Raw genomic sequence first — 17526 nt, forward strand, 5'->3', positions numbered from 1 at the left:
TTTTTTTTTCTTTTTGTTTCTCTTGCTATTAATATAGTTTTGTTTGTCCCACATCTCTCATTAGACTAAGTAGGGGTTCACTTATAGCAGAAACGTTTTCTCATCCTTCTGATTGCCAGAACACAGTATATAATTCTGCAGATTATCTGTCAACTATCCAAGCTTTGTTCTTGGCTAGTGCACCAACTGACTGACAGGTTGGGCTGGCTGAGAGAATTGGTGGATCAAGGCCTGTGGGAAGAAATGAGATAGAGTGAGAAGGGTCAGCCTTTGAGGTCAATGATAAGCAATGCACATATCGGCCTCAGATAACAGAAGGAGAAGGAGTAAAGAATGGAAAACTTGCCACCCAAGTGGAAACAGAACTCAAAGGAGCCAGGCTAAAATAATAAGTCTATCCAGATCCTTCAGTACTTTATTTTTTAGGTACCCCTCTTAATTTCTTCTTAGTGCCAGCCTTAGTTCAGTATAGGGCTCTCTCCTATTAGCTTGGCATTCTTACCTTTTCCTTAAGGTCATCTGTGTAAAAGAATAGTCATTTGTCCTCATTTGCTCTGAACCTGAAGTTACCTTGGAAGATATCTAGTTCTGTCTTTAGGTCTTTGAAGAATCACCACACTGTCTTCCACAATGGCTGAACGAATTTACACTCCCATCTACAGTGTATAAGCATTCCTTTTTCTCTACAGTCTCGCTACCATCTGTTATTTTTTGATATTTTAATAATAGCCATTCTGACTGGTGTGAGATGGTATCTGTTCATGTTCTTTGCCTACTTCTTAATCAGGCTGTTTGTTTTCTGTTGTAAATTTGTTTAAGTTCCTTATAGATGTTGGATATTAGACCTTTGTCAGATGCATATATACCCAAAGGAATATAAAGCATTTTTTTAATAAAGACACATGCACATGTATGTTCACTGAACCACTATTCACAGTAGTAAAGGCATGGAATCAACCCAAATGCCCATCAATGATAGACTGGGTAAAGAAAATGTGGTACATACACACCATGGAATACCATGCAGCCATAAAAAGGAATGAGACCATATTCTTTGCAGGGACATTGATGGAGTTGGAGGCCATTATCCTCAGCAAACTAACACAGGAACAGAAAACCGAGTACTGCATGTTCTCTCTTATAAGTGGGAGCTAAATGATGAGAATACATGGATGTATGGAGGGGAACAACACACATTGGAAATTTCCAGAAAGTGGAGAGTGAGAGGAGGGAGAGGAGCAGAAAAAATAACTAATGGGTGCTAGGCTTAATCCCTGGGTCATGAAATAATCTGTACAACAAACGTCTATGACACAAGTTTACGTATATTACAAACCTGCACATGTACCCCTGAACTTAGAATAAAAGTTAAAAAAAGACATCTATTTTTTTCTACATCTAAATATGTGAACTCCTCATCAGCATATGACAAAAAAGGTAATTTAGCCTCTGCTTGAACATTTAACTAAGGTGGCTTTCCCATTGTTAACTAGTTCCAATAACCAGAAAGCTTCTCTTTATTAGAGTAGACTTAAGGTCTCATTAAGACTGAGAACTTCAAAATCCTAATGTCTAAAGATTAATCATGGCTTTTCCACTAACCAGCTTTACAACCTTGAAAACTGACACAGGTGTTCTGGGTCTTAATATTTCTATCTATATTATGGGAGTTTCATAGATTGTAAAGACTATATATATAATATATGTTATATATATAATCATATATACATATAAAAATACTGAGCACAGTGGCTATAATGTTTAGCAGTTATTTTTTACTATTGTTATGAGACAAAAATTACTTATAGGGCCAACATGTTGGAAAAGTCCAGAGGATGCTATTAAATCTTTAGTTTCTGCTTTCTGAAATCCTAGTAGCAATAGCTGAGTTCCCCAAATTTCACAAAATGACTTTCTCAGGGCCAAGAACTGAAACCGTTACATAATATTTTGATACAAACAAAACAGCAATTTACCATTTCACAGGTAGAAAATGCTATGGTTCATGCCTGTAACACCAATTATTTAGGAGGCTGAGGAGGGAGGATTGCTTGAGGCCAGGAGTTTGAGGCTGCAGTGATCAATACACTCCAACCTGGTCAACAGAGTAAGACCCCAACTCCAAAAAAAAAAAAAAAATAGAAAGAAATAGAGTCCCATTTATGATGCAGCATTGTTCCTTCATGTTAGAAATTTATTAACTTTCATAAGACACAGTTATTTTTATTTTGGACTTGGAAAATTATCAGTCTTGTAATTGAATGCTTTAGTGAAAGAGTCAAAAACTCTCAGAGTATGGGGTTAAACGATGCTTCTCTAAAACTGGGGCAAAGAACATCATTCTCTCAGTTTAAATCATTTTCTTTAAACAGGGAGTGAAGTTCCAAGGAACAAAGCACCCCTGGCAGCCGCTCAGCCACTGCATTTTTGTTTCCAAACCCATAACCTGGTTGTTATGTTTTAAACTATTACTTTTATATCTTAGTCCTTTTCCTTTCCTTCCCTGGTCCTTTTAAAGATTAGAGAAACCTAGCCTGGAAGGATGAATACTTTTCTTAATTCAGAGTCCCTGACTCTGACTTACTCAATAGTTTTGACAAGTTGTTTCATCTACCAAGTTCTGAATTTCTAATATTTCAGAATAGATACAATAGTTGCTATGCATGCTTTCATAAAAATGGCTAACTGACTTATTCTTCAGTTTTCAGTTTAAATGCAACTTTCTCAAGGAAAGAATGCATGTTTATCTTAATACTACTTCCTGCAATTATAATTAATTATAACTAATTATAAATTAATTGTAATTTTAACATTTATATTCTCAACTCTTTTAAAACACCCTAAAGATAGGACCTGGACATATATATGTCTTGTTTATTGCTTTTGTAGGGCTGACACTGCGTCTGATATATAGTAAGAGCTAAATAAATGTGTTAAATTTAATGTATGGATGGATGAATACCTTTAAAAGTGTGGTGTTAAAAATATTTTGTGATCTTCTTAGGAAGTTCTATAGAATTCAAAGATTTCTTGTAGCTAATATTTGATCCTCCATTCGTGGAAGGACACATAAAGAATACATAATATTAGCTATTAATTAAATCCCCAGATCTTTCATATGCTATACTTTAGAATTATTTTTCACATGTTTCAAGAAATAATTAGCCATCTCTTAAATAAAGAAATGGTCTAACGTAAAAGTAATCCTATTTCTTGCCACTGACTCGACTCCCATACTTTCTTACATTACACTGGGCATAGATATTAGGACCACTAAGACAGGTACATGAAACTTGTCCAAACAGAACTGTGACAAACTATACTTTTCAAGTACACTATACTTGTATACTATACAAGTATTCCTTCTGGCTAGTTTGCTCCTTTCCTTTGGGGAAAACACCTGGAAAGTATTTTTGTTTATTTGTGTTTTACTAGATATTGTTCTAAGACTCAGAGTAATGATGAGAGGTCTTGCAGAATAAAATAAAAATAAGTCCTTATTTATTTACTATCACCTACATGTCAGACACTGTACACTGTGGTTTACAAATCTTAACACTAATATTCAAAAGACTCTTCAAGAAAATATCGTTATCAAATAATGAAATTAAGACTCAGAGATGCTAAGTTACTTTCTAAAGATTAAGTATTTAGCAAGTGACTGAACAAAATATGATTTAAATCCAGATATATGTGAGTTCAAAAAACATGCTTTTTTCTACTGTATCAGTCTTCTCCACATGAAATGATTACAAGTGGTACAAAAAACATCATGAATTTCATATTCTAAATTGTATTTAGCACATTTTGTTTAGGACATGACTGACTATATTTACATTAAGTCAAGTAAATTTGAAAAATGCCTCTATATATATAATAGGTAAGATACAAATTTTAAAAAATCCTAAGTATGATACATAAACATCTGAGTTTTGAAAATCACTGCACCACATCATGTTGAAGGGATGTGTACTTTCCCTAGTGTCTGGTCTCAAACCGAATGTGGCTCCAGCAGACAGTATGAAGGTCGCTGTAACACTGAAAGTCAGTCAGCACTTGCTGCAGCTGCACCACCCCACATAGAAAAGCACTGAATTTTTGGTTTCTCGTCTCTGGCCACTGTTGATCCCTGCGGTCACCATACCCTCAGGTCCAGCCTTGGCCTACTCCCAGCCCCAACTCATGCCAATATCCCAATTCTCTTTAGCTGCCTCCTCATAGCCTCCTTGATCTCCTTGTTGCGCAAGCTGTAGATGAAGGGATTGAGGAAGGGTGTGAGCACTGAGTAGACCACTGCCAGGGCCCGGTCATAGTCCAGTGAGTAACTCTTCCTCAGCCGCACATACATGGAGAGAATGCTCCCATAGAAGACGAGAACCACAGTGAGGTGGGAAGCACACGTGGAGAAGGCCTTCCTCTTGCCGGCAGCTGAGGGAATTCTGAGCACTGTGCAGATGATCCGCACATAGGAGCAGAGGATCAGCAAGAAGGTGGCTAGGATCTTGCATGAATTTATAACAAAATCTACTAGGACATTTATAGACGTATCAGTGCAAGCCAAACTCAGTAGAGGAGGGAAATCACAAAAGATGTGCTGAATGCGATTGGGGCCACAGAATGGGAGGCGTGAAATCAAGGAAATTTCAACTACTGGCCCAGCCAAGCCTCCCAACCAACAGCCAATGGCAATCTCTGCACAGAGTGTTGGGGTCATGAGGGTTGGGTAGTGGAGGGGCCGGCAGATGGCTAAATACCTATCGTAGGCCATAGCTGTCAGGAGATAGCACTCAGTTGCTCCAAGGGAGTGAAAGAAATAGATCTGCAGGAGACACCCAGAGAACGAAATGGTCTTTTTCTCACTGAGCAAGTTTGCCAGCATCTTAGGGATGGTGGCAGCTGTATAGCCAAGCTCTGAGAAGGAGAGAATGCTGATAAAGTGGTACATGGGTGTGTGAAGCTGGGAGTCCAGGCAGACCACCAGGAATATCAGCAGGTTTCCCAACATAGTTGTGAGATAAACGAGAAGCAACAGGAGAAAGAGATAAATCTGGACTCCCTGGAGATGGGGGAAGCCCAGGATGATGAATTCTGTTACCTGGCTCCAGTTCCCTGTGTCCATTGCTCACCATTCATGTCCCTAGATGTGAAGTGTGGAAGGACAGGAAAGAAAGTTGAACTATAGAGGTTCTAACAAGAAGGTAACCCTCAAATTACTATTGCCCTCCCTTCACTCACCTCCAAAGTAAAACCCTCTCAATAAATGCTTTGAGAGGTCAACATTTCAATTCCATGCGTCCCTGCCCTTCCTGTCAACAGCCTCCTTCAGACTATTCACCTTTATGTTTAGTCTTCCCTGACTAACACAGCTCATTTTTGGCCTTCCTAATCCATCCTGTAACCCAGTTGATTTTCTCAGTAGAATCTATATAGATTTTAGAAATTTAAGTGTTTCTAATCCAAGGTATATATTAACATTTATACATATTGTTCGTCTAAGATATAAATCATCATTTATACTGATAATATATTGATACTGTACTGGACCAAATATATATAATTTGAATATTATTTTCTAACTTCTTATTTTAATTTGTTTTCTTCTTCAACTTTCTGGCTACCAAAGAATCAACTATTTTCCCTTCTGCTCCCTCCTATTCCTTTATGAGAACTCAGGTCTGCTAGCATCTTTCAGGGGCATGTAGGTCAGAATTTAGACCTCTTTTGGACACTGGTGAGAGCTCCAGTCAAAAATAAGAAGGTTGTAGTAAATAAAAGAGCCAAAGAAAGACAGGAGGAAAATCTATATTTCTGCATTTCAACTTCAGACTGTGGCCACTTCATCAATTCTTCCTGCCATTTCCCCCTCTATCAACTTCAAATGCTCTTTTCTGGTTTATTGCTTCTGTAGATATTACATATACATGCTCTGCTGTGTTGAGGTCCATGTAACAACAATTGAGTATTTTCAGTACTCTAGGTATTATACTTAGAACAGGGACTAAACAGGTAAATAAAATGTGGCACCTGATGCTAACAAACTAATATTCTAATACAGAGTATAGAGAAACAACTATTATACAACTCTTTCATGGAATACTCTATCAACGTAAAAACCTGCTATTATTCTCATTTACTAAACAAACAAAAAAGCAAGAGCCTTAAATTCTTTCTCTTTACTCATCCCACAGCCACTGCTCTATTTCTATGTCCCTAAAAGAAAACTCTTCCAAGAGTCGGCTATATGCATTGCCTTTAATGTCTCTCTTTAAGTTCCTTCTTAAACCCACTCTAATTAGATTTGCACTGCCACCACTCCATTAAAACCTCCTTTCTCATAGACATTAATTATCTAAGATTTCCTGGATCCAACGGTCATTTCTCACTCTTCAGCTTATTTCCACTATCTATGTATCTTGACAGTGTTGATTTATCCTGCCTGTTCACACACTTCCTTCACTTGATTCTCAGGGTACTATACTTTTGGTTACTTTCTATCTTATTAGTCATTCTTTCTCATTCTGCATCATTAGTTTCTCCTCCATGCCCCACCCTTTCAATGTCACAGTGCCCATGGTCCATGTTTAATCTTTTCTTTCCTCTTCTATATAAACTCAAATCATCTGCTAATACCATCCAATACCAGAGCTTTAAACACTATAAATGTGTTGAAGACATCTAAATCCATAATCTCAGGCAATATTTTTCTCCCCTACTCCAGACTCATATATTTCACTACCTACTCACATCTCCTCTTGTGAGTCTAAGAGCCATCTCAAACTGAACTCCTGGGGGCTCTACCCCTAGTCTTCCCCATCACAAATGATGGCAATTGCAATCTTCCAACTGACAGACTAAACTCCTGCAGTCATCCTTGTTTCTGTCTTTCTCTCATATATCCAGGAACTGACTGTGTTTTACCACCTTGGTCCAAGTCACTTTTATCTTACCTCTGTTACTGTAATTGACTCCTAACAGATCTCCCTACTTGCATTTGTCCACTTGTAGCCTCATCTTAACACAGCAGAGTGATCCTGTTAAATTTTAAATTAGGTTCTGCGTTTCCATTGATCAAATGTGTTCAGTGACATATCTTTTAACAACCTTTGCTGTAGCTCTTTCCTTCTTCTTGAATCTCTTTCACCATTTGGATAGCTCTTTCATTGATTTTATCTTTGCTCAAATTTCACCAGCTCAACTACCTGGGCCACCCTATATAACAGCAGTGTGCCTCCATCCTTACATCCATATTCCGTACTGCTATTGCCTTTCTCTACTTAACTTTTAACTTTTTTTCCAGAGGACTTATCGTGTTCTAACCTGTAAAATGTACTTATTTCTTATTCCTATTGTTTATTGATTCTCTCCTCTTTGAGAGTATAAGTTCCTTAAGGGCAAAGGTTTTTTTCTTTTCTATTTTGTTTACTGGTGTATGTCAAGTCCTTAGAGCCATGTCTGAAATATAGTTACAACAACTCAATAAATATTTATGTAATTAATATGCAAATCAATTAAGATAACTGCTAATTTGCATATGTAGTAGGAGTTACGAGCCATGGGCTGGATATGGAGATAAATCAGGAAAATTTCATAGAACACATACTTTATTATTATTATTATTTTTGGAGACAGCATCTCACTCTATCACCCAGACTGGAGTGCAGTGGCAGGATCTCTGCTCACTGTAGCCTTGACCTCCCTGGCTCATGCAATCCTCCCGCCTCTGCCTTTGCAAGTAGCTGGGACTACAGGTATGCGCCACCACGCCTAGCAAATGTTTGTGTTTTTAGTAGAGACAGGGTTTAGCCATGTTGCTCAGGCTGGTCTTGAATTCCTGGGCTCAAGTGATCCGTCTGCTTTGGCCTCTAAAAGTGCTGGGATTACAGGCATAAGCCACCTTGCCTTGCCAGAATATATAATTTTTATTTGAAGTGAATAAAGTGTCAGAATTTTTTAGATGGAAAAATGAAAAAACAGTATTTGAAACAAAAGGGAGTGCTTGTGCAAAGGCCAAGAGTTACGAAAGACACCGAGTCTTCTCTTTCTGCCTTCCAGTCTTCTTATCACTTCTTCCCTCTCCAGGATCCTAAAATTCATCCAGACTAACTTTGTTTACTCTGATTTTTCTTGGCATTTTTCTAAACCTAGGGAGCATGTCCATCCCATACACAAAAACCTTTCTCAATACAAGACTTAATATAGGATGTTTCTCTACTAAGATTCCAGAGAACTACTTCTGGGCCAAACTTTTATATGGATGATTTTGCTGTAGCACAATTGCTTTATTATCCAAAATTTCTTTGTCTTAGTTTTTCTCACTGCATATCCATGTCTATCCACTGCCCAATTCTGCCTTCTGTTTCCTTCGAGTCTTGGATGCATACCTGCCTTCTATAAAGGATTATCCCTAAATGTCTACTTCTTCTCAGACCCTTATTTTCTAGATGTTCTACATTCCTTCCCTTCTAAATATAAATAAAAGGTTCTATTCTAGAGCTGCCTCTTTCCTTCTCTGGCCTCCAGTCCCACTCACAGATGAGTTGTCTAGACTCTGAACCCTTAACTAAATTTTCAGATCTACATGGATGGCTGGTCAGAAGATTGAATATGAGAAACCAGTATCTTGTCCTCTCCTTTCTAAGAAGGTAAAGTTTCCACATAACTCCAAAGACTTATTATCACACTATACATTGTATCATCACTCATTAATGACCAGCTATTGTTCCCTCCCTCCATACTCTGCCTAAGCAATCAAAGTCATCAGGATCAGATCAAGTATTATTTTCCATGGAAAACTAGCACCCCCAACTCCCTCATCTTACAAGTTCAAAATTCTCAGAGGTTTGGACCATTTCCTTGTCTTCTTCACACCCCCTTTAAGATGGCAAAAATACTGATGGTTTTCCCTTTTTTTAAAAAAAAAATACTTTTATTATTTCTAATTATGATTGTAACTTCTAGTACTGATAAACCTTAAGTTAGTGTTGAAAAAAGCTTTAGGAACTATGCCTCTCCAGTGGCCCCCATAATTTTGGATTTCATTGGATTGTTAGAATATCTTAAATGTATTATATATTTCCAACAGTTCATAAAAAGAAAAGACTTTTAAATATCACAAAAAGGAAGGCTAAAATAGAAGGATAAATCATGTGTATCAAACTTCATATTGTACTTATGTTTCTAATTTTGATTCAGCCCAGCAAAAACTGATATCTTCTCACTCATAAAGGAATTCATGTCCCCACAAATGGGCATCCACCCTCTGCCTGGATTTACAGCACTGGAAGCTTCCTGACCCATAAGACAGTTCTCTCCATTTTTGAAATGCTTTAGTTTACAACTGTCCCTTCCAATGACCAGAAACCTGGCTTTCACCATTATTCTTTGCTTTGCTCTGTGATACAACCCTACTGCTCTGGCCCAGAGTCATGTTTTTAAATACTCTTTTCATCACCATTATAGCAATTTCAGTGTTTGCCAAGTGAGTTTCTGTATTTAGCCTAGACTCCTTTGTTTGCAGTGTACCCTCTCTAGAAATACACTTTATCTTTTATCAATCTGAAGACACTTGAACCATTTTCTAGCTCAAGTCTATTATTTTTTCCCCTAACCATCTAAGTTAAATACTGTTCTTTCACACTTCTAAATTCTCAGTAGTACTTTCTCACTGTCCCCCCAAATATATCCTGTAATGCACTGCAATTATTTTCCATGCATATGTCTTATCACTCCAAAGCAACTCTCTGTGAGCTTCTTGAAATTAATGAGGAAATTTCATACCATGTCGTACCTCCTAGAGTACTTAGCACAATGCCTGATATATCAAAGTTATGGTGGGTAATGAAAAAGAGGGTGATCAAGATGACTTGTGTATCTCTTCCGCTCATCGGTTACTCATCTACTCCCATTTCCTGATATTGGAATCAGGGCTCTCTTAAAACCTACCACATATACAAATTTACATTTATCTTACTTAGGTCCATTGAAATCCTAGTTTATTCCCCTAATTCTAGAAAGCTTTTAGAATATATGCCTTGAATTATTTTCTTCAGATACCACAGCTGCATTATTCATAGTTCATAATTGTTTAGGCATAGGGCCAAAGATCTGGGGGTGAGAAGGGGGATACAATTTTAGAGATTATCTCACTCAATGTCTTCATTTAAAAAAAACAAACAAACAACAACCAAAAAAACTGGGATCCAGAAAGGGGAGAAGACTTGTTCCAGTTTACACAGTTAATTAAAAATATAGTCAATTTACTAATTTTAAAGCCAGACTCTTCACTATAGCATTTGAAAAGCAGAATAACTGTTTTTTAAAATAGTTTCTGTGTTTGAATTATGTGTTTTATGGACCCTGATTATTCAAAACCTCTCCATATTTCTGAATCTTCTAGGTCTCTTAGTGATCAGGCTAAGAAGGAATGTGAAGATGAAAATACTTGCTTGATAAAGTCTTACCTAGAGATTGATGCTGGGGAGGGCTCTGCTACAGCTTAACTCTGGAAGCCCGGCCACTGCTCAGAGTCTAAAATTCAAAGAGAACTTCCTGCTCACTTCCTATGTGTCATTTGCAGTATTATACCCAGCCACTCCAGGGGCCTGGAGGGGTTGAAGTTTATCACTTTGATGGAACCTGTGGGAATAAGTTAAACCATAAAACAAATTCTTCTCCCATAAAACCTGGATTCTTGATAGGGTTCTTACAGAGGCAGAAGCCCATGGGCCTTCTGAGCAGACCTCCTGGGGTCACTAAAGTGCTCTCTCAGGAAGGGAACTGACATACAGCAAGTTCATTAGCTAGTAGTCCTTCATTACCTATTAGTTACTACAACAATAACTACCAGTCCAAGTTGAGATAGAACATGTCTCAAGGCAATTACTTCCTTTAGTAAATAACAATAACTGGTGTGAAAACTAGGTTCAAATGGGTTCCTGTATTGCATGACTTGGGAGTAAGCATACAACTTTCAATTATGATAGGATCTTTATAAAATGTAACTGACCTTCTCTGACCCTGAAAGCATGAGGACAGGGAGACACGGAGGACATAAATACCATTAAGGCCGACTTCTCATCTTGTCTGTTGCTCATATTTAGAGCAGTTATATGTTGTCTTACACACTGCATTCTCCTCTCCACTCTAATGTTACCTGCTCCATAAAGAGTGCTGCTTCAGAACCCTGGATTTCAGTTCCAGCCATTCTTCCAAATACTTATGTGACATTAGGCACTTCATTAAGCCTTGGTTGGCAATACTGCCAGAAGGGTGGATTTTAAATATTCTTGCCACAAAATAAAAATGATAAGTACTATATGTGAGGTGATAAATATGTTAATTAGCCTAATTTGAGCATTCCATTCTGCATACATGTATCAAAACATCACATATATAATTGTCAGATAAAAATTTTTAAAAGTATAAAGAAGATTTACTTTCCTCATATAAAAGTAATAATCAAATGTGATAATGTAAAAAGGTACTTACAAACTATAATATAAACTATGAGAAGAATTAAATAATTTTTGTCACTTTCCCCATCCCACCCACACTTTCAATATTCTTCATCCAAGTTTATATTTTTTTTCTATCTCCTACTTTCTTTCTGGAAGATTTTTTTTTTTCAAACTGAGTTGCAAGTATTTAATGTTTTGTTTGTGGTAAATAGATTTTTAACTAATAACATAATTTTTGAGTCAAAGTATTATTTTGTTTTTTGATTTGTATACATAGAGTTTAAGTAATAATTTTATTTACTTAATGACTAAAGGTTTATTCAAGTTTTCTAAATCCCTATAAGGCAATTAAGGGTTAAATAACCACTACTTTTTAAATTAAATTTTCCACCTTGTCAGTTTCATTTTAATTACTTCTTTTCTGTGAACTAGAATATTATCTATTCCTAAAATATGTCCATCAATTCTTCTAGAATATCATCTATCCCTAAAATATGTCCATCAGTTCTGCTACCCTCCCTCCAAATGTTATTCTGTCTCTACTTGTGTTGGGGTAAATGTTTAATGACTGACTTTCCTCTAACAAAGATTCTCTACTTCATTGAACTCTAGTTCTCTTTTTGACTAAACCTCAACCTTGGCTTACAAAATCTATAGACTGTCAGCAAAAATTATTTCATCCACCCTCCCCACCTTCCCTCCCCCACCACATGTATTAAAAGACTTAAACACTGACATAGTTTCTAAGAGCTCAAGGCCATAGATCATCCTAGCATCTCTTTAAGTGCCTGCCTGAGAAAATTCAAAGCTACCAAAATAATTTATGTCTATGTGTGTGTGTGCGTGTGTGTGTGTGTTTGTGTGTGTGTATATATTTTTATATCTGTATATTAGTGATTAAATCTGTCCTTACCGCTTTAGCGTCTGCATTGTTTAGCTTTGACATAGCCTACCATTTTTAAAAAGGCCCTGATTTATAACATTTGCTGATTGGCATAGTGCTAATACTCCCACTATATCTGATTCCAAGCTATTGGTGCCACAGAATTTCTAATAAGTTGTCAATAATTTCTCAAAAACTATGAGCAGACTTTAGCACATAACTGCCGGTCTTTTTTATGTTATCACATGACTTGAACCTGTAACTCCATTGACTTCCTCAGTACTAACTAACCTCTCACCCTCTTGTAATGTCTTTTACCACCACTGTTCACAGAAAATGACTGTATATAGCAAAAATAGTGGCAATGTACTGTGTGTTTATTTTAAAAAAATATATGATAAAATAGTGTGGATGACAGCAGGGAGGATTTGGAATAAAGGACATACATATATGTGCAAAGGTTCTCTACCTAGTTCATGAATCTGGTGAGACAAAACACATAACAAATCAAGAAAAGCAGATTTGTTACTCATAGACAGGCAGCAATGAGAAACAGAAGCCTGGGGTTCATGACAAGCCCATTCCCACAGCTCAGGAAAGCTTCCCAGACTGAATGGACTTTTACTACACATGCCCCACATTGCACCACAGCGGAGGGACCCAAAAAGCACTAGTGTTTGGAAAACAGATAGACAGTTAATTATAAACATACATTTATCATGCGTCCTAGCAATCCTACACTTATGCATTTTCTCAAATGACATTAAAATGTATGTTTACACATAACCATATCATGTTAAAAATGAATATTATCTAGAGATAGCTTACCGGCCCACCAAAGTCTGTGAGTAAAAAAATAAATACAGATCCAGAAAAGATAACCTAGTATGATGCACAGTGACTAAGTAAGGACCAGCTACCAGTATTATCCAAGGAAATTCAAAAGGCAGATGTAGACAAGTTGAGGTGGGATGTGCAGAAAACAGGTGAGTACAACTAGGGAAGACCAATGCATTCTGTGGAAGAGTGAGTTTCAGTAATGATTAGAATCATTATGTCATTGTTAAAGGCCAAATATGTTATTGACCAGGTGTGGGTAAGATTCATTACATGTTTCATTCATTACACTTGCATTGAATACTCATCCTATTTAGGTGCTGTGCTAGATTCTGGACATACAACAAATTAAAAAACTGAAATAATTTGAGACGAAATCTAGTTTATAGATGCTTGTAGGAAAGAATGACAAACTATATGTATCTATACATACATAAATGTCCACAAACACATAAATTGCCATACATATTTTGAAGAGAAGCAAAACACACTTCAGAGATAAAAATGAGTGACATAAATTAAACTGAGTGTTCAGAAGTCCTCTCAAAGCAGGCATCACTGGAAATTGATATTTGAACAGAAAAATCACACAATTAAGAGGAGTGAGCCAAATGAAATATTGGGGAAAAAACAGGGTGAAGATCCTGAAGCCAGAAAAATCCGTAATGTATTTGAAGACCTGAAAGGGTAATCAGGTAGCTAGGGAAGAGGGAGCTGAGGGAGAAGAGGTATGAGTCTATGTTGGAGAGGAAGGCAGGGAAGAATTTTGTTTAGCCTTATAAAGTATGGTGAGGCTTTGAATTTTATCTTAAGGGCAATTGAGAATTTCTCATGTTTTTATAAAATGGTATATACAATTCAGATTTCAAATACATTACTTTATATTTTGTGTGGAAAATATATTAGAATAGAATGAGAGTAGGAGAAAGGAATGTGGGTAGAATATTATTATATTAATCCAGTTGAGAGATGTTGGCAATTTACACCAGGGTAGAAACACTAAAGTGAATAAGAAATAAATTGATTCAAGAATATATTTTGTGAAAAGATTGGCATACATTAATAATTGATCACAATTATGAGTGGAAGAAAAGGAAGCAAAATAGAATATTTAAAATTTTCTAGAAGAAACACAGGGAAACAAAAGCATCAAGATTTCATGGTTAGAAATTTTAAGAAATCAATTTTGACATGTTAAGTTTTAAATTACTAAGAATTTCAATCCAGGCACTGTTGATAAGTGGGAAGTTGAATATATAAGTCTAAATCTCAGAGAAAAAATGTGGTTTGGAGATAAAAATTTAAAAGCCCTTGTGATAGACAGAGATCGTATTTAAATCCATAAGAATAACTCTGAGTATCTAGGGATATAGCACAGCAGGACAACGAAGGCTGGGAAAGACTCACCAGAAAGATAAGAAGAAAATTGGGAGGTAATGATGTCATGAGATTTAGGGAGACTTAAGGAGTAAAAGCTAAGAGAGTTGAGGAATAAAAACTGGTCGTCTGTGTCAAGAGTTCAGGAGAGAGGAAGGAAAAGAAGTTTCTGATGAATTTGGCAGCATGGAGGTCAATAATGGCCTTCACAAAATATTAGTTGGAAGGTCTGAGCCAAAATAAGATTGGAATAAGCTGAGAAGTGAACATGAAGTAAAGAAGAGGAGATATGGTGTTTTGAGAAGTTTGACTGGAAAAAGGAGCAGAGAAATTGATCTCTAGCTGGATGCATATGTGTGGCCAAGGAAATATACATGCTTATTTTTTAAAAGAAGAATGTAGATAGTAAAATATTCTTAAATGCTGACATAAGTGATCAAGTAAAAAATGGAAAAAGTAGAGATGTAGAAAATGAGAAAACCATAAAGAAATAAAGTATTTGAAGAGGTGAAAGGAAGTGAAATTCAGAGCACGTGTGATGATGGGAAGATTATTCAAGGCCAAGCTAAAGGAACATAGAACTTTTATGAATTGAACATTGAGGTGAGAAAGGACATTGGAAGAAAGTCAATGGTGAGCAACACTAGCTTTATCTCTCTTCTGGAAGATGGTCCTCCTGATGCCTTTAATGACTTCCTTGTTACGAAGACTGTAGATAATTGGATTGACCATTGGTGTTAGTACGGAGTAAACTAAAGCAAGTGTTCGGTCAAGGGTCAGTGAATAGCTCTTCTTTAGCCGCACATACATGAAGATGATGTTCCCAAAGAAGACGAGGACTACAGCAAGATGTGAGGCACAGGTAGAAAAGGCCTTCTTTCTTCCCGATGCTGTTTTTATCTCCAGCACAGCCCCAATGATCCTTGCATAAGAAAACATGATAAAGAGGAAAGTGATAAGAATTATGAAAGCATTAGTGGCAAAATCCACCAGAATGTTAGTGGACGTGTCCTTGCAGGCCAAGCTCAGCAAAGGTGGAAAGTCACAGAAAATGTGTTGGATTTCATTGTAAGCACAGAATGGGAGCTGGGAGACCAGGATGACCTCAGTAATGGGACACAGGAAGCCACAAATCCAACAAGCAGCAGCCATCTTGGCACAGAGTGTGGTGGTCATAATTGCAGGGTACTGGAGGGGCCGACAAACGGCCAGGTATCTATCATAGGCCATGGCTGTAAGAAGGTAGCATTCAGAAGCTCCCAAGGAGTGGAAGAAGTAGGTCTGAAGGAGGCATCCTGCAAAAGAAATGGTTTTCTTCTCACTGAGAATATTAGCTAGCATCTTAGGGATAGTGGTAGCTGTATACCACAACTCCAAGAAGGAAAGAACACTGACAAAGTGGTACATGGGTGTGTGCAGAGCTGCATCCAGTCGGATGACTGAGAAGATGAGCATGTTGCCACAGATGGTGAACAGGTATGCCAACAGCAGCAGGACAAAAAGCCAGCCCCTGACATAGCCCACACTGGCAAAGCCAAGGAACACAAATTCAGCCAGGCTTGAATGGTTGTGTTGATCCATGGGAGGCTGAGGTAAAGAAGGAAAGAAGAAAACATTGGATTGATATGACTGCTGAATCCATGCCAAAACTTCATTTCTCTCTCCCTCTTTTTAACTTAAAAGTAGCACTAAAATTACTACTATTACTCTCACTACTATTACTATTACTGTAAAAATAGTAATAGCTAACATTTCTTAGCACTTAACTATTCATCAAACATTTTTACAAGTGTCTTGCATTCAATATCTACTTAATTTGTATACTTCAATGAGATAAGCACCATTGTTTTGCCTATTTTGCAAATAAGAAAATTCGGGAATAGAGAGAAAGAAACAATTAGAACACTTTTCTATTTCCTATAGATACTATTTCAAGGAAACAACATTTAGACCATCCTCAAACATTCTAGCTCTGTACTATATGACTGTTCCCAAACATTCTAACTCCTCTTCCCAGGTCATAGGTTTTCCTTCAGTTAAGTCTTAAAGAGTGAATTTTGGGCATGAGATTAATATAGTAGCAAATCTTTTCTTATTGTTCAGTTCAGTTCATATTTATTGAACAAATATGTGTCAGGCAGAAAGAACATAAAATTCAGCAACGTACAGTCTCTGCCACCAGAAAGCTTACAACCCTGTAGAGAAGCAGCCATCTCAATAGGATTTGTAAAGTACGGAACACTTCAGAGTGCCTGAGAAGTGGCTCATTTCTCAGGCCCGGATGACTGAAAAAAAACTTTTAGAGGAAGCCCATAAGATGAATTTTCCAAGAAGATCTGGGATCAGCTATGTAAAAGAGAAAAAGAAATATTTCAGACAAAAATAAAAGCATTGAGCAGCAAGCAGCCCACGTTAAGGAAACACATGTTCCCCTCTATGGTAAGCAAACTGGGAAAGCTCATTCAGTGCTTTAAGACCTTAGCTCCATAGATGTAGGGCATAACTGAAGAATGTTTGCTAGATGAGTGACCTGGTCAGATGTAGACTTTTAAAACATAACTAAAATTTAGCTATTCTGACCTCAAGCTCGGAAATGAAGGTGTGAATTTGCCTTGTGGGTATTGCTGACAGGAAGATGGGTTAGGGTGGTTAGCGTGTTTGGTGTAAGAATGCAGATTCGGCCGGGTGTGGTGGCTCATGCCTGTAATCCCAGCACTCTGGGAGGCCAAGGCGGGCGGAAGTCAGGAGATCAAGACCATCCTAGCTAACACGGTGAAACCCCGTCTCTACTAAAAAATACAAAAAAACTAGCCGGGCGAGGTGGCGGGCACCTGTAGTCCCAGCTACTCCTGAGGCTGAGGCAGGAGAATGGCCTGAAACCAGGAGGCGGGGCTTGCAGTGAGCTGAGATGGCGCCACTGCACCCCAGCCTGGGCGACAGTGCGAGACTCCATCTCAAAAAAAAAAAAAAAAA

At 37.4% G+C, this 17526-nt stretch overlaps 2 protein-coding genes across 2 annotated transcripts; both read right to left on the reverse strand.

The window, feature by feature from the left end:
• Positions 1-4118: 4118 nt before the first annotated feature.
• LOC105533592 (olfactory receptor 6N1) lies at positions 4119-5133 on the reverse strand. Its single transcript, XM_011972063.1, has one exon. The coding sequence runs from the start codon at positions 5117-5119 to the stop codon at positions 4181-4183; it is 939 nt and encodes a 312-aa protein (XP_011827453.1). The 5' UTR covers positions 5120-5133; the 3' UTR covers positions 4119-4180.
• A 10047-nt stretch (positions 5134-15180) lies between these two features.
• On the reverse strand, positions 15181-16134 carry LOC105533593 (olfactory receptor 6N2). Its single transcript, XM_011972064.1, has one exon. It carries the CDS (start codon positions 16132-16134, stop codon positions 15181-15183), a length of 954 nt encoding a protein of 317 aa, XP_011827454.1.
• Positions 16135-17526: the final 1392 nt, after the last annotated feature.

Source organism: Mandrillus leucophaeus, unplaced genomic scaffold (genome assembly GCF_000951045.1).
Source record: "Mandrillus leucophaeus isolate KB7577 unplaced genomic scaffold, Mleu.le_1.0 Scaffold1265, whole genome shotgun sequence".
Classification (NCBI taxonomy): domain Eukaryota; kingdom Metazoa; phylum Chordata; class Mammalia; order Primates; family Cercopithecidae; genus Mandrillus; species Mandrillus leucophaeus.